This window comes from Melospiza melodia, chromosome 4 (assembly GCF_035770615.1).
Source record: "Melospiza melodia melodia isolate bMelMel2 chromosome 4, bMelMel2.pri, whole genome shotgun sequence".
In the NCBI taxonomy this organism is placed as follows: Eukaryota; Metazoa; Chordata; class Aves; order Passeriformes; family Passerellidae; genus Melospiza; species Melospiza melodia.
In genome coordinates, this window is record NC_086197.1 from 11,204,686 (window position 1) to 11,217,679 (window position 12,994).

General features: G+C 45.6%; 1 protein-coding gene across 1 annotated transcript in view; it reads left to right on the top strand.

Moving 5' to 3' along the window:
* Positions 1-12,994, top strand: part of CACNA2D4 (calcium voltage-gated channel auxiliary subunit alpha2delta 4) — a 119,521-nt gene that overhangs the window by 37,469 nt on the left and 69,058 nt on the right. Inside the window, exons 19-25 of the mRNA XM_063153863.1 lie at positions 2,087-2,158; positions 6,384-6,445; positions 7,131-7,198; positions 7,315-7,360; positions 8,800-8,897; positions 11,239-11,332; positions 12,258-12,353. Coding sequence (XP_063009933.1) covers positions 2,087-2,158; positions 6,384-6,445; positions 7,131-7,198; positions 7,315-7,360; positions 8,800-8,897; positions 11,239-11,332; positions 12,258-12,353 — 536 coding nt within the window. The remainder of the gene's footprint in view (positions 1-2,086; positions 2,159-6,383; positions 6,446-7,130; positions 7,199-7,314; positions 7,361-8,799; positions 8,898-11,238; positions 11,333-12,257; positions 12,354-12,994) is intronic.

Here is a 12,994-nt window from a genome sequence, read left to right on the forward strand (position 1 = left end):
TACCTCTTTGCCTAGTTTGCTGTTAAAAAAATTAATCTAAGAAATGAAAGAAATCTGCTTTGCTCTCATGTTTATTTGGCTAGTGGGCTCATGACGAAGTCAGTCTGACCAACTGACACTGATACCTGAATGCAAATACAATACCAAGTGTAAGGTTTCTGTTCATAGGCAATCAGAGTAAAACTATCCGGGGGACAAAAAAATCATGAAACCAGCATGAGAAACAAAAAGCCACTTTGTCTTCCTGTACTGCATCTTCCAGAAGAAAGAAAGATTGCAGTCACAGAGGGTGCAGAGAACATTCAGTGACGTGAGCAATATCTGCAGTGTGACTTCAGCAAGTCTAGAGGCTCTCAAGATACACCCACTGCAGCAGAAAGCTGCCAACATTTCAACACTCATATTTGTAGCTATGGTATTAGATCAATGACAGACTCCACATCAGTTGCAGTATAATCTCAGCAATGCTGATAAGCAGCACATTCAGGCTGGAAAAATATGCCCAAGTGCTAATGATGTGTAATGCAGCAAACAGCAATCCAGGAGAGGCAAGTTGGCATTGTCTGAAAAACACCAACTGGTGCACAATGGTGCAGCCTGCAGCCAGGCAGCAGCAAGGGCTTGTCTGTGAAGCAGCACAGGGATATTTATAGTGTGAGGGGCAAAAAGGAGAAGGGTCAAGGGTCTGGAGGGGAGTGGCTGAGGTCTTTTGGTCTGTTCAGCCTGGAGGAGGCTGAGGGGAGACCTCACTGCAGTTACAGCTTCTCTGAGAGAGGGAGAGGAGGGGCAGGCACTGATCTCCTCTCTGTGGTGACAGTGACAGGACTCAGGGAATGGCCTGAAGCTGTGCCAGGGCAGGTTTAGGTTGGGTATCAGGAAAAGGTTTTATCCACAGAGGGTGGTTGGGCTCTGGAACAGCTCCCCAGGGCAGTGGGCACAGCACAGGCTGCCAGAGCTCAAGGAGTGTTTGGACAATGCTCTCAGGAACAGGGTGTGACTGTGGGGATGGTGCTGTGCAGGGCCAGGAGTTGGACTTGCTGATCCTTGTTTCCAGTTCAGGATATTCTATAATTCTAAACCCAGAACAAATCCTGCAGGCTGTCAGACCAGAACAAAGAGTATGCTGAGGCTTTGGAAGAAGGCAAAACACTCTTAGCCAAAAAGGAGTAGTAGTACCAGTCAGTGTTTTCATTTCCAAGATGTGGGCCTTGGGAAACATGAGCTTTATATTCTAGGTCTGTAAATAACCCACATCAAACAGCCATAATAAACAAAACCATGGCCTTGTAAAGCCAGTGCAGTTGAGACTGGCTAGCACCTGAATGGAGGCCTGTTTCTGGAAGTAAGGAAACAATTTGTGAATGAGTAAGTTATTTCCCACCTTTTTTTTTTTTCTATCCAGCCTGAAGCAATAGACTTGATATGCTCTGGCAGGCTGGACCTGAAGTCAAAGCCTCTCTACTTGTGGAAAAATTTCCCGGATATTTCTTGCAAGAGGCTGGGAGTCACTGTGAAAATTACATTTTACCTTTGGAACCTGGGTTGAATAAAGTGGTCTTCTCACTGCCTACCCTGCTCTCATATATTTTTGCTTTACTGTGCTAAACAGCTGCTTTGCTGCCCCTCAGAAGTGGTGCTGGATACAGCCTATAATTTATAAATCAGTTTTTAAAATGTCAAAGATCTTTGGATTCAGTCTGAGGGAGTTAGTGGGTTTCTCAGTTTCCTCCTCTTTCAGGCTCTCAAAGCACTGTGCTAATGAATTTCTGGCTGCCAAACAGTGAAGTCTGTAAGTGGGACTGGCAATTTCATAGATTCCAGATCTTTTATTTTTGCTCAAAGACATATCAAGAAGCTTTCGGGATAAACTATTACTATTCTGTATCACTTATCAGCTTGACTGTCCAAAGATTCTCATCTCTGCAAACAAGATTTCTGTTTAAAAGAAGCAAGACAGAGCTGGGGAGGAGAGGGAACCAATTGTGATTCTTTCTGCCAGCCCCTGTGTGTTAATTACAAGTGGCTTTGTTAATTCCTGCTGGGTCCTGCTTGGAGACACTAACAGCAAACTTGTTCACCTCTGCAGCTGAGAAGTGCTATGATCAATGGGGAAACAGGCTACCTGTCCATGGATGTGAAGGTCCCTGTGGACAAAGGGGTAAGAAATTCTCCTTCTGTTCAGGTCACCCAGGGGAGTGGATGCTGAAAAACCACAAGGGATGTGGTTTTCAATATTCAGCATTCCTGAGCGTGAGGATTTCATTGTTTCACCACATATATAAACCATGTGCTAAAGACATACAGGAGAACATCGTTAGAAGTGCTTATTACACCTACCAACATTCTGCTCTCAGAAAGGTACTGGAAACATCTCTCAGCTCCCTGCTTTGTCCAGGCAAAGCCAAACAGCATGTTGGTCATTGTTTATAGGGCTGTGAAATGAATCAGACATCTTCAAGAGTTACAACAGGGGAAGACCATGCTGAACTGACCTAGGCAGAGGGAGATTTGGAGACTGTTTTGCCACCCTCTTTCTCTATAAAAAACTACTCATGAAAACTTTGTCCCTCACTTCGTCAGGATGTGATTCCCTTTATCCAGGTCCAGGATTAAATTTCTATGCAAATATTTGCAGATGTTTTATGAAAAGCCGTAGTGAAATGGAGACTTTTGAACACTCCCTACCAGCTCTAGGGCAGGGTTATACATCTTCCTTTGGAATCAGTGCAAAATTATCTCGTACATTTATGTTCACTGGTACTTTTTCATTCACATTTATTTAACTCTCTCGAAGATTTTGGCTTTCATCATTTCCTGTTAGGAAGTATTCCAGAGTCCTGCAAGTTACACTGCCCAGAAGTCTTCTATATTTCAGGAAAATTTTCCATCCTTTATAGAGAGTTGTTTTTTTTTTTTCAGTGGCTGGCTGAACTATTCCCATGCTAAGCCACAGTCAGCATTAATTCCAACAAACCAAATGCTCACAGCCACTGCTGAAATGGGGCCATTTCCTACTGAAGACACCCCTCTGTTTCCTCTGAATGGTTGTCCTGCTAGATCTTGTCCCTACATTTTTTTTCTCTCTATTCCTGGTGTTTGTAACTCCCATAGACGTATTGATGGCTTTGCTTTTCTTCTCCTGAGCATTGCTAACATCTGCATTTGAAATATTTGCACACTTTTCAGCTATTATGATTGTTCCTGTTGACTCTTCTATCATTTCTGGTGCCCAAGTACCAGGGCTTCACTGAATTATGAAACTGTTTCCCTGTTGCTCTGCACAGAGCAGCTATTCTCTGCAGTAGGATATTTCTGAACAGGGAGCCCCCAATCTTCTTTCTGCTGTCCCTTCAATTTTTTTCTCCCTCCCACAACTGCACTGGAGCTGCCGCCCTCAATTCTGTGTTTCTTAGCTATTTTTTCCAGTTGCCATTTTTCCACATGAAACCCACTTCTCCTTTCCATCCCGCCTTTCTAATTTTAAGGGCTGTTGAGACACTTTTTTCAGTGTGCAGAGAAATGTTCTGTTTTGTCTTACAGATAGATCCCTGTACAGAAGGGCTGCTAAGGCAGAGTCTGTTCCTCCCATTAGATTTTCTTCCCTCCATGGCCTGTTGTTCACTGTTTCTTTCTGTTTACAGTCCTGCAGCTGGTTCTCCCTCTATATCTTATTTAAGCCCACTTTAACTGATTTTTTTGAATAAAAGTTCATGAGAAGCTGTTTCAAGTACTTTATATAAACCCAAATACATTGAATGACCTTTATTTCCTTCATCCATTACCTTAGTTATTCTATCAGAAAAGTAATCAAGGTCTTAGAGCAAGACCTATTCTTTGTAGGTCTAGATTGCTTCTTTTGCTAGCTTAACCCCTTTGTGCACCCTCAATAACACTCTTCTGAGTCATCCAATGCTATCTTTTAGTTCAATATTTTAGAGAAATCCTTCTGCTCCCCTACCCAAGGGAAAAAGAAGATAACAAAAAGTAGCCTTGGTAAAGAGATATTATTTGTTCCATTTGCAGCTCTGGAAGCCTTGTGAAGCACAACAGGGGACTGAGGCTGAGTCTGTGACAATTTTACTATTAGCAGAATACACATAGAGTGGAAACCAGAAATGAAGCTTAGTAATTTCCACTTGTACTCTGCTAGCTGATGAAGCAGAGCAGCTTTGAAACAAAGAAAGTGCTGACAGAGCCTTGAAACAAATAGAATGAGGCACCCAGACTGTGGAGAGGAGACCTGAGTGACGGGGATAGAAATGATTGTGTCAGCCATGTAAATGTCAATACTCCACATTGATTTCAGGAGGGTATCAAGAACAGAGTGAGGTAGAGAGGAAAAAACAAGGAGCAAATACAGGAGGCAGTTGTTAGGGAGTTCTAGGGGCAGAAATGCCTTCTCTTACAGCTTGAGTACAGAAGGACTGTGACTGTAAAAGCAGAAGAGAGAGGGCATGGGTGGAAGTTGTGGCAAACCTCTGGTAATGGCAACAGCCATGCCTGGATGCCTAGCACAGCGTCCAGTCTGGAATCCACGTGTTTCCAGAGTGCAGGGGATGGCAGTCAGCCATCCTGTCACTGTGCCAGCATGCCCATGCTCTCCTCCCTTGAGCCCTGCTATGCAGCATAGTCCTGCCTCATCATCCTCAGCCCCACTTGGCTCAGGGGTGGCTCTGCTTCTTTTCCATGCCATGGGTAAGGGGTGGTACCTCCAGCTGTCTTGGGGCTGGCTGAGCACTCACCAGAAGAAGGGCAGGTCAGGGGAAAAAAGCAGGAGCAGAACAAGCCCTGCTAAAGGAAAGGGTATCAGGGTAGTGGCCAGGTCTTTTCCATGCCTCCCTGCCTCCATCATCAGATCAGACAGGAAGAAAAGGGAGGGTAAATGCCTTTTGTACCACCCACAGCCACCAAAACACCACCAAGTGATATTCTCTGGGGGTACCACAGCCCTTTGGGAGATCTTGCACATTTAGAGAAATAACTTCTTGGGAAGGGTTATTTTAAATTGGAATGGACCGCCCAGGGAGGTGGTGGAGTCACTATCCCTGGAGGTGTTCAGGAGAGGCCTGGACGTGGCACTTAGTGCTGTGGTCTGCTTGACAAGGTGGTGATAGCTCAAAGGATGGGCTCGGTGATCTCAGAGCTCTTTTCCAACCTCAATGATTCTGTGATTCTGTGTGGTCTTGTCTCAGCAGAAAACCCTGTTGTTCAGCAGTACAGTTGCAATGCATGAGAGGGGTGGGAAAAGGGGCTAAGCCACCTGCCACCTCCTCACCTACCAATATCCTGAATGCCCATCAGCACACCTAATGATATCCCCCATCCCTGTCAGCACAGTGAACACAAACTGGGTGTACTCTGTGGAGCTGGAGCCCTCTGTGCCTCACTCCCCTTCCAGGGCTGCTCAGCTCAAGCAGGTTAGAGCAGGCATGGTTTTCCCTGGGGAACACTGAGTTTTCTGTGTTCCCTCCCCTGTCTCCCACACACATCCTCTCACCTCGTTCTCAGACTGGGTCTAGGATTTTAAACATATTAGGGTTCATATACTGGCATAAGGCTTGGATAGAAACTTTCCAGAAACTTTTCTCCTTTGGAAAAGTGTTCCACTGAAATCAACACTTTCCTACAGGAAAAGGCCAGTCTGGCAAACAGATGAAGTTCTGAGGCAGCTTTCAATAATCTGAAATGTCTTCAGTTGAAATGTCAGTCTGAAAAAAATATTTGCGTGCGAATCAAAATGGCTTGGATTTGAAACAGCACTTTTTTTCCAAATTGAAAATGTAAATTTTTTTTAAACTGATTTTTTTTAACAAAATTGGAATATGCTAATGTTTTGTCCCACTTTGGTGTGAAAGCAAATGTCAGGAATATCAGCATTTCCCACGGGAGTGGGGAGACTTGGCCCTGGCTGCCCACCCACGCAGAGGATAGGTTTGCCATTCTGCCTCTCCTTCAACTCCACTCCTCCTTCCTATCTGCCCCTGAGCCCTCCTCCAGCTGGAGATGATGATGATGATGTGCAAAGCTGTCAGGGCTGCTGTGTCTAGCAGAAGAGCAGCAGGGCCCCAGCACATGTGCTTGGAGGGGCTGAGAGGGAGGGCAGCTTCCCCCCAGCCCTTCCTGCAGCCAGTGCAGGAGCCCTAGAACAAAGAAAGGTTTATCTGCAGCCCTTGTTGCAAAGATAGAGTGGCTGCCTGGATCCTGGAAGTCTCAAGGTGCTGGATATGCCGAATACTGCACATTCATGCCAGCCTCCAGCCAGCCCCAGCAGGGTGAGAGGTGTTGGCTTTGCTCAGCCTTGGGGACATTATCCCAGGCCCCCATCCCACTATGCCCTTGCTCTGTCAGAGGGTCTCTCTTACTCATTCATTCTCTCATTTCAGAAACGAGTTCTCTTCCTCACCAATGATTATTTCTTCACGGACATCAGTGGCACACCCTTCAGGTGAGCAAGGACTTATGGCACCAATGCAGTGTATCAGAAGTCTGAGCAGCAGATCAGTTCCTTCTCTTCATAAATCTTACTACAAGACATGAGTAGAGCAGTAGGAATAAATGAATTCTTTGTTCCTGTTGGCATTAAAATATTATTTGGGGTCAATTCAAAAGGAATATTATGATTTACCTGAAATTCAGAGTCTGACAGCTATATACCTTAGATAAAGCATGTTGTTTTATTTCAGAGAAATGAGACAGCTTAAATTTTCATTTCCACTGAGTATGGTTTATGGTACTGGTGTATGGCTTTAAAAAAACCTCAACATTGTTATACACTGAAAATTATAAAACAGCAAATAACAAATGAAGGAAATTGTGAGGGGGAGGGGAGGGAGGGGGGTGTTGTTTTTTTTCCCCGGCTAAAATGGTTTGAAACTGGCAGAGATTTGAGAAATGTTATTGTTGACCTGAACCTACAGTGTTGGCCAAAAAAATTGTCACCAGCAATGCCTCATAACTCTGCAGACAGTTCCTTAGCCCCCTGTGCTGAAATCGGATCTCACTTAATCCTCTTCCGATGATGTTCTTTTCTTTAATAGCTGTGGAGGGAGTTAATGTCATTAAGGGTTGGAACTGCAGGCAATGGCACCTTTCCTTGCTGACAAGCCCTCTGTTTTCCCTCTTGCCTGCAGCCTGGGTGTTGTGCTGTCCAGGGGCCACGGGGAGTACATCCTGCTGGGGAACACTTCTGTGGAAGAAGGTAGGTTAATCTGAAAGGGACAGGGGGGCTACCCTGAACGTCACCAGTTCTCCTTCAGAGCCTCTGTGTGTCTGTCTGCTTCCTCACTGAATACTCCATGTTCTCTCTGGTTTCAGGTTTGCATGACCTGCTCCAGCCAGACCTGTCTTTAGCAAACGAATGGTAAGTGGAGGAAATCCTGTCAGTGACACAGGACTTTGTCATGATGTTTGGGCAAAGTTCCCAGCAGTCTGGTTTGAGTTCACCACCCTCTGTGCCTAGGGAAAAAGCAGTGCTGTACAGGGGCTGGACCTGCAAAGACCTGATTGTCTCCAGGCAATTGACTTTCCCCTCTTCCTTTGGGAGATCCCACCAAGACCTGACACATTCCTCTCCAAAGAAACAGCTGAGATTTATCCTCAGTCTGCTGTGCTCACACTTACTTTGTTCCTCCTCACATTGCTCAGAATTGTCTCACAAAACCTACACTATGTCAGACCTGTTAGGCAATTTTGTTGCGAGCTTGGTGAGAGATTGAAATACTTTTTTAAATCCTAGTTTATTTTTGGTTGGCATCCTTCTGAACTGTGCCTAGACTTAACTTCTAGTGAACATGGAGGTGATTTATAATCCCCATTTCAATAGCAAGCAGAACTTACAGTTTTGCTTGGTTTGGATATGAAACAGGGTGAAGCACGGTACTTTCCATTTATTGCTGTGAGGTTTGGGGTTTTCATGAACCCAACATTCAGTCCCACTCAGTCACATGAACCCAGGCTGTATCAAAGCCAAAATAACTATATTCGAGCAGCCCTGCACGCCTTCTCACCTCTCATTATGCTGTCAAGTTTCACAAGCAGCACATTTGAGACACAAACAACGACTTCTCCTTCTTCTACTCCTGACTTCAGGTGTCAGCTTACCACACTTTACATATTCATTTCTCTTAGACTTTTCTCATAAATCACTCCTTTCAGCCTCTTTATGACTTTTAATTCTCTCTTATAACCCCTTCCTCTCCCTTGTCCCGACAACGGAGCAGTCAAAATTGGAAGCCGGATTAGAAGACTGGTTTCTTTTATAGCACAGAGCATTTCTAATACATCCTTTTATCTTTGCCAAGCTGTGTCCTGAGGCTCCTGCAGTTCTGTCCCCGTGGGACAGCTTTTGTTGTCACCATATCTCACTGCAAGACCATTCCTCATTGCACACTTTGTTCCTCTGTCTCTTACTTTTTCTGCTCCTAGTCTGGTCTCATGTTGCACATGACCCTCTGCTTTTCAGGTCTCTCCATCACACTGTTAGTGTCTACACATGTACACATCTTACACAACATAACACAGGAAACTGCTGGCAGGATTTGGAACAGCTCAGCTGTGTTGTGAGCTGATGCTGGAGAGCGCAGCAGGCAGGTTAATTGGTGTTTGGTTTAGTGGCAGGGTTTGACTTACAGCCACACTGTTAGCTTTAGAGTGGGCACAACATGCAGCAATGTAAAAGTAAAGACTTTGCAGACCAAGGTTTCTTGCTGACTTTCTTTTCACAGTTATTATCATGCAGGAGCCTTTGTTTGACTGTGGTTTCTCTTTGCCCTTTTGGGTTTGTTCTCCCCTTCCCACCAGGATTTACTGCATCACCGACATTGATCCCGACCACCGGAAGCTCAGCCAGCTGGAGGCTGTGATCCGTTTCCTCACTGGAGAGGAGCCTGACCTGGAATGTGAGTCCCAGGCACTGAAAGTGCCCTGCTGGGGTCTTCCTGTACCTATCACAAGGGAGAGGGGACTGTGACAACTGATTGGTCTCAGACTGAGCCCCTCTGGCACTTCTTACACAGGCAGGACTGAACTCAAGGCCAGATCAATTCACAAGTGGAAATGAGCTGAGGATCCACCCCCTTGTCTCTATCAGATGATTTTTTTTCCATTTCAAAGCTGACACATAACTCAGCCTTATTGGAGGTCTCAGCACAGGAAATACTGGAAAGTGGAAGGCTGGAATGGAGCGTGGCAGGGGCTGCACTCCAGGTTTAAGACAGACAGACTGAGTGGCCTAGAGGGGATGGCAGGAGAAGCCAGGAAAAGTGCTGAGATGACTCAGTTTCCCAGGGACACCAGGCATCATCCTCCAAGGGCTCATGCTTTAAAAAAACCTCAACATTGTTATACACTGAAAATTATAAAACAACAAATAATAAATGAAGGAAATTTTTGGGGCAGAAGGGGGTGTTAGGTTTTTTCCCCCAGCTGAAATGGTTTGAAACTGGCAGAGATTTGAGAAATGTTATTGTTGACCTGAACCTACAATGTTGGCCAAAAAAATTGGAGAGATGGGTTTTTTCAGAACAAGGATTTTTAATTTTGTTTTCCAAACACATCAGGTAACTGATCCAAGAGAAAAAAAAAGGTTACAGGATCATTATCTTTCCTGCTCCCCCTGCTGCTCATCCCTTGCACCAGGTCCCATTCTCCTGCAGCTGATACAGCACCACTGAAGAGTGGGATCTCTGTGGAGGCAGAGATGGCCAGCTGTGCATGGCAATTCCTTACAGCAGTTTGGTTTTAGGATGTCCTTCAGCCCTCTTAGTGCTGCCAAGTACAAGCTTTTGTATGTAAGGCTGCACCTCAGAGGCACAAACCTTTGGCACAAGGATGGGAATCTCATAAAAGCAAAATCAACTGTAATCCAGTAATCCTTCCTCTCTTGCACAGTGTGAGCAGAGCTCTCCTGGCTGTCCTTGGAGTAGGCTGGAAAGAGGAGATGTATGCTTTGAAGAGGCCAGGGAGGAGGAAAGTTTCAGGAGAGCTGACTTGGAGAAAAATGCAGGCTTGGAATTGCTGTGGAGGAAAAACAAATATGATTTGAACACATTAATCCTAGACATGGGGGGCCTCAAGAGGGAAAGATCTCATGGTGGGCTCTGATTTTGAAGCTTGAGTAACAACAGCTATGGAGAGAAGGATCCTGAAATCTATGGCAAAGAAATTTGGGAGAACTTGAGCTAAAACATTAAGGGACACCTGGAACATCAACCCAGAAGGTTTCAGTGCCAGAAACACTGAAATGGTGGGGTGGCTCCATCTAAACCAGCACTGAAAGGAGCATTTCTGGGACATGATGGTCACCATGTTCTCACAGATTAATGCAAGTAGGGCAATGCAGAAACAAAGCAGGTCAAATAAATGGAGTTCTAGGGCATGTCATTTAGCACATGACAATACCTTGAACTTTCCTAATCACTTCTTAGCTCCAGTGCAAAGTGGATTAGACTGGTAGCCTGCACTGTCTTAAGCATCTGGTGAAAACCAGGACAGGAAAATGTTTTGTGACTCACAGGAAGGAAGGAGGGCAAACAGAGAAGCCAGTGAGCAAAGGGACAGAGTAGAGACCATAAAAAAGTCTCTAGTGGTTTTGAGGGAAGCCACATGAGTGGAAGGTTTTGGCTGATATCCTCTCTACAGGATGCCCAGAGGAAAGGTCAAGGCAGGGATTTGAGGCAAAGGCTGTGGACAGCTTGCTCAATGAAGGAGTCAAGTGACAGTCTCATGAATAACTTCATTTGAAAGCCTCTCACTTGCCCACACTTGTTTGGGCACCACACTTCCACAGAGTTTGCAGGGGAACTGGTCTGATGTTTATGGACATTACAAATAAATTATTCACAGATAGGGTGATCAGTATTTGCAACAGCTGCTCAGGGAGATGGTGGAGTCACCATCCCTGGAGGTGTTTAAAGAAACACTGGATATGGCACTCAGTGCTGTGGTTTGGTTGACCTGATGGAGTTGGGTCATAGGTTGGACTTGATGATCTCAGAGGTCTTTTCCAACCTCATTGGTTCTGTAATTCTGTGATCTTGGCTGTAACATCTGCTCCTGTGTTTTTTCCACCACCCAGGGTGTTAGACATCTTCTCTGCCCTGTAATGGGAGGCCTCTTTTTTGGGCCCCATTGATCCACTGTGCTGGATAGGCAGATGCTCCTTACCAAGGGACTCCTTAAAACATCTAGGGAAAAACATGTCTTTCTCTCCTGATTTTTGTTGTTCTTTTTTCTTCTTAGGTGATGAGGAGTTGGTCCAGGAAGTGCTGTTTGATGCAGTGGTCACTGCCCCCATGGAGGCCTACTGGACAACATTGGCCCTCAACATGTCCTTGTAAGTGTAGGAGTCATAAATATGGATAGAAAACTGCTCTGGGTTTGTGCAGTGCCTGAAATAGTCACAAACTTCTGCACAGCATACAAGAAACTGCAGAAATAGCTCCAAAAGCTGATAGAAATAGCTCAATAGCTTTAGAAATAGCTTGAAAAGTGTCTCTCAGGAGTGAACTCCAGTAAGCTGGGCCTCCTTGGGAGAGTCTTTAGTATGGTGAGGGTTTTTCTAGTGGAGAAAAGAGAGTTTGGTAATGTCTCTATTGGTGGTACCTCCAGACTGAACCTCAGGAAGACAGTGGACAGACTTGTTTCAGTGAACAACTTTGTATTTTATTATTTCCAGTGAGGCACCTGTTGCTTGTGGTGTCTTGTATCATGTCACACAGATCTTCTTTCAGCAGACAACGTGCTGCTCACTGATGTACATGTACTTGTATCCCTGCACAAACAGAAGCTGAGCCAGTGACAGTCCTGCTAGGACACACAGTTATCAGCACAGCTTTTAAATTGCTACACCAACACACCCTATTTAGTCACATTCTGCTACCCTGGCTATTCTGTGCATCCCTGATTCAGCATTCTCCTTCTGCAGTTCCTCTCCTGTACTTCAGCCTTGTGAGAGCGGCCTGAAGCAGAGCTAGGAGGGGCAGAGGAGCTTATGGCCTACTTAAAAGAGAATGAAATAAGCAGACTTCAAAGGTTTAAATCTGAGCACAAGACTTAAACTTGCCAGTTGTCTGCCAGTTGTCCCCTGTTGCCATGAGGCGGGAGGAGCCAATGTCACTCCTGGTGTAAATGGGTTATATTGCTAATGAATTTGGGACCAGCTCTCCAGATGTGGCTTCAAGTTTGAAAGGCCCTCACTCTGGGTCATGGCTGTTGTTGTGAGAACTGTTTGCTCCTGCTTGTGTATTTCTGTCCCACAGGGATACTGAGGCAGGCATTGAGATGGCGTTTCTGGGCACTCGAGCTGGGCTCATGAGGAGTGCCCTGTATGTGGGCTCTGAGAAGATTTCCAACAAGTAAGTGCCTAAGCTGCGTTACAGGGTTTCTGTCTGTGTCTCTGGAGGGCCAGCATGAAATCACCACCAGCCTTAGAAATGCTTTTGGGGAGGCAGAATGGGAAGGAGAAACACCTTCATGGCATTAATGCTGATTTACAGAATCAGAGTAGGGGGCCTTTGTCTTCCTCTGGTCCTTTTGAGTTTTTCTTAAAATACTGTCCCAGAGTGCATTCATTTAAATGAAACTCTTCAACCATTCCCTGACTTCAGTCAGGTGACACAGAAAATGCCCACAGTCACTCCATGTCCCCAGGACCATTTTGCAGTGCAAAGGCTCTGCACTCCAGTGCCCCAGCGACATCCCAGCTTGGCTGTGTTTGATCTTTCTGTCTCAGTTCCTCTCCCAGATTGATGCTGCTCTGCCTCTCACACTGCCCACATGGCAGCAGCATCCCAGTGCCTTGCAGTGAGGCGTTAAGCGATGTGACTGACATCTGTCACATCCCATTCACTGCCTTGTCCTCTCCCTCAAGGCAGGAGGATGTGTGCACTGAAGGGTTTTGACATGGAAAGGGTAGTTTGCATTCTGTTGCGTTTTTGATATGCGTGCTGCTGTAGGAAAGGACAGGTCACAGAGGCACACCAGCAGATGGAACAGA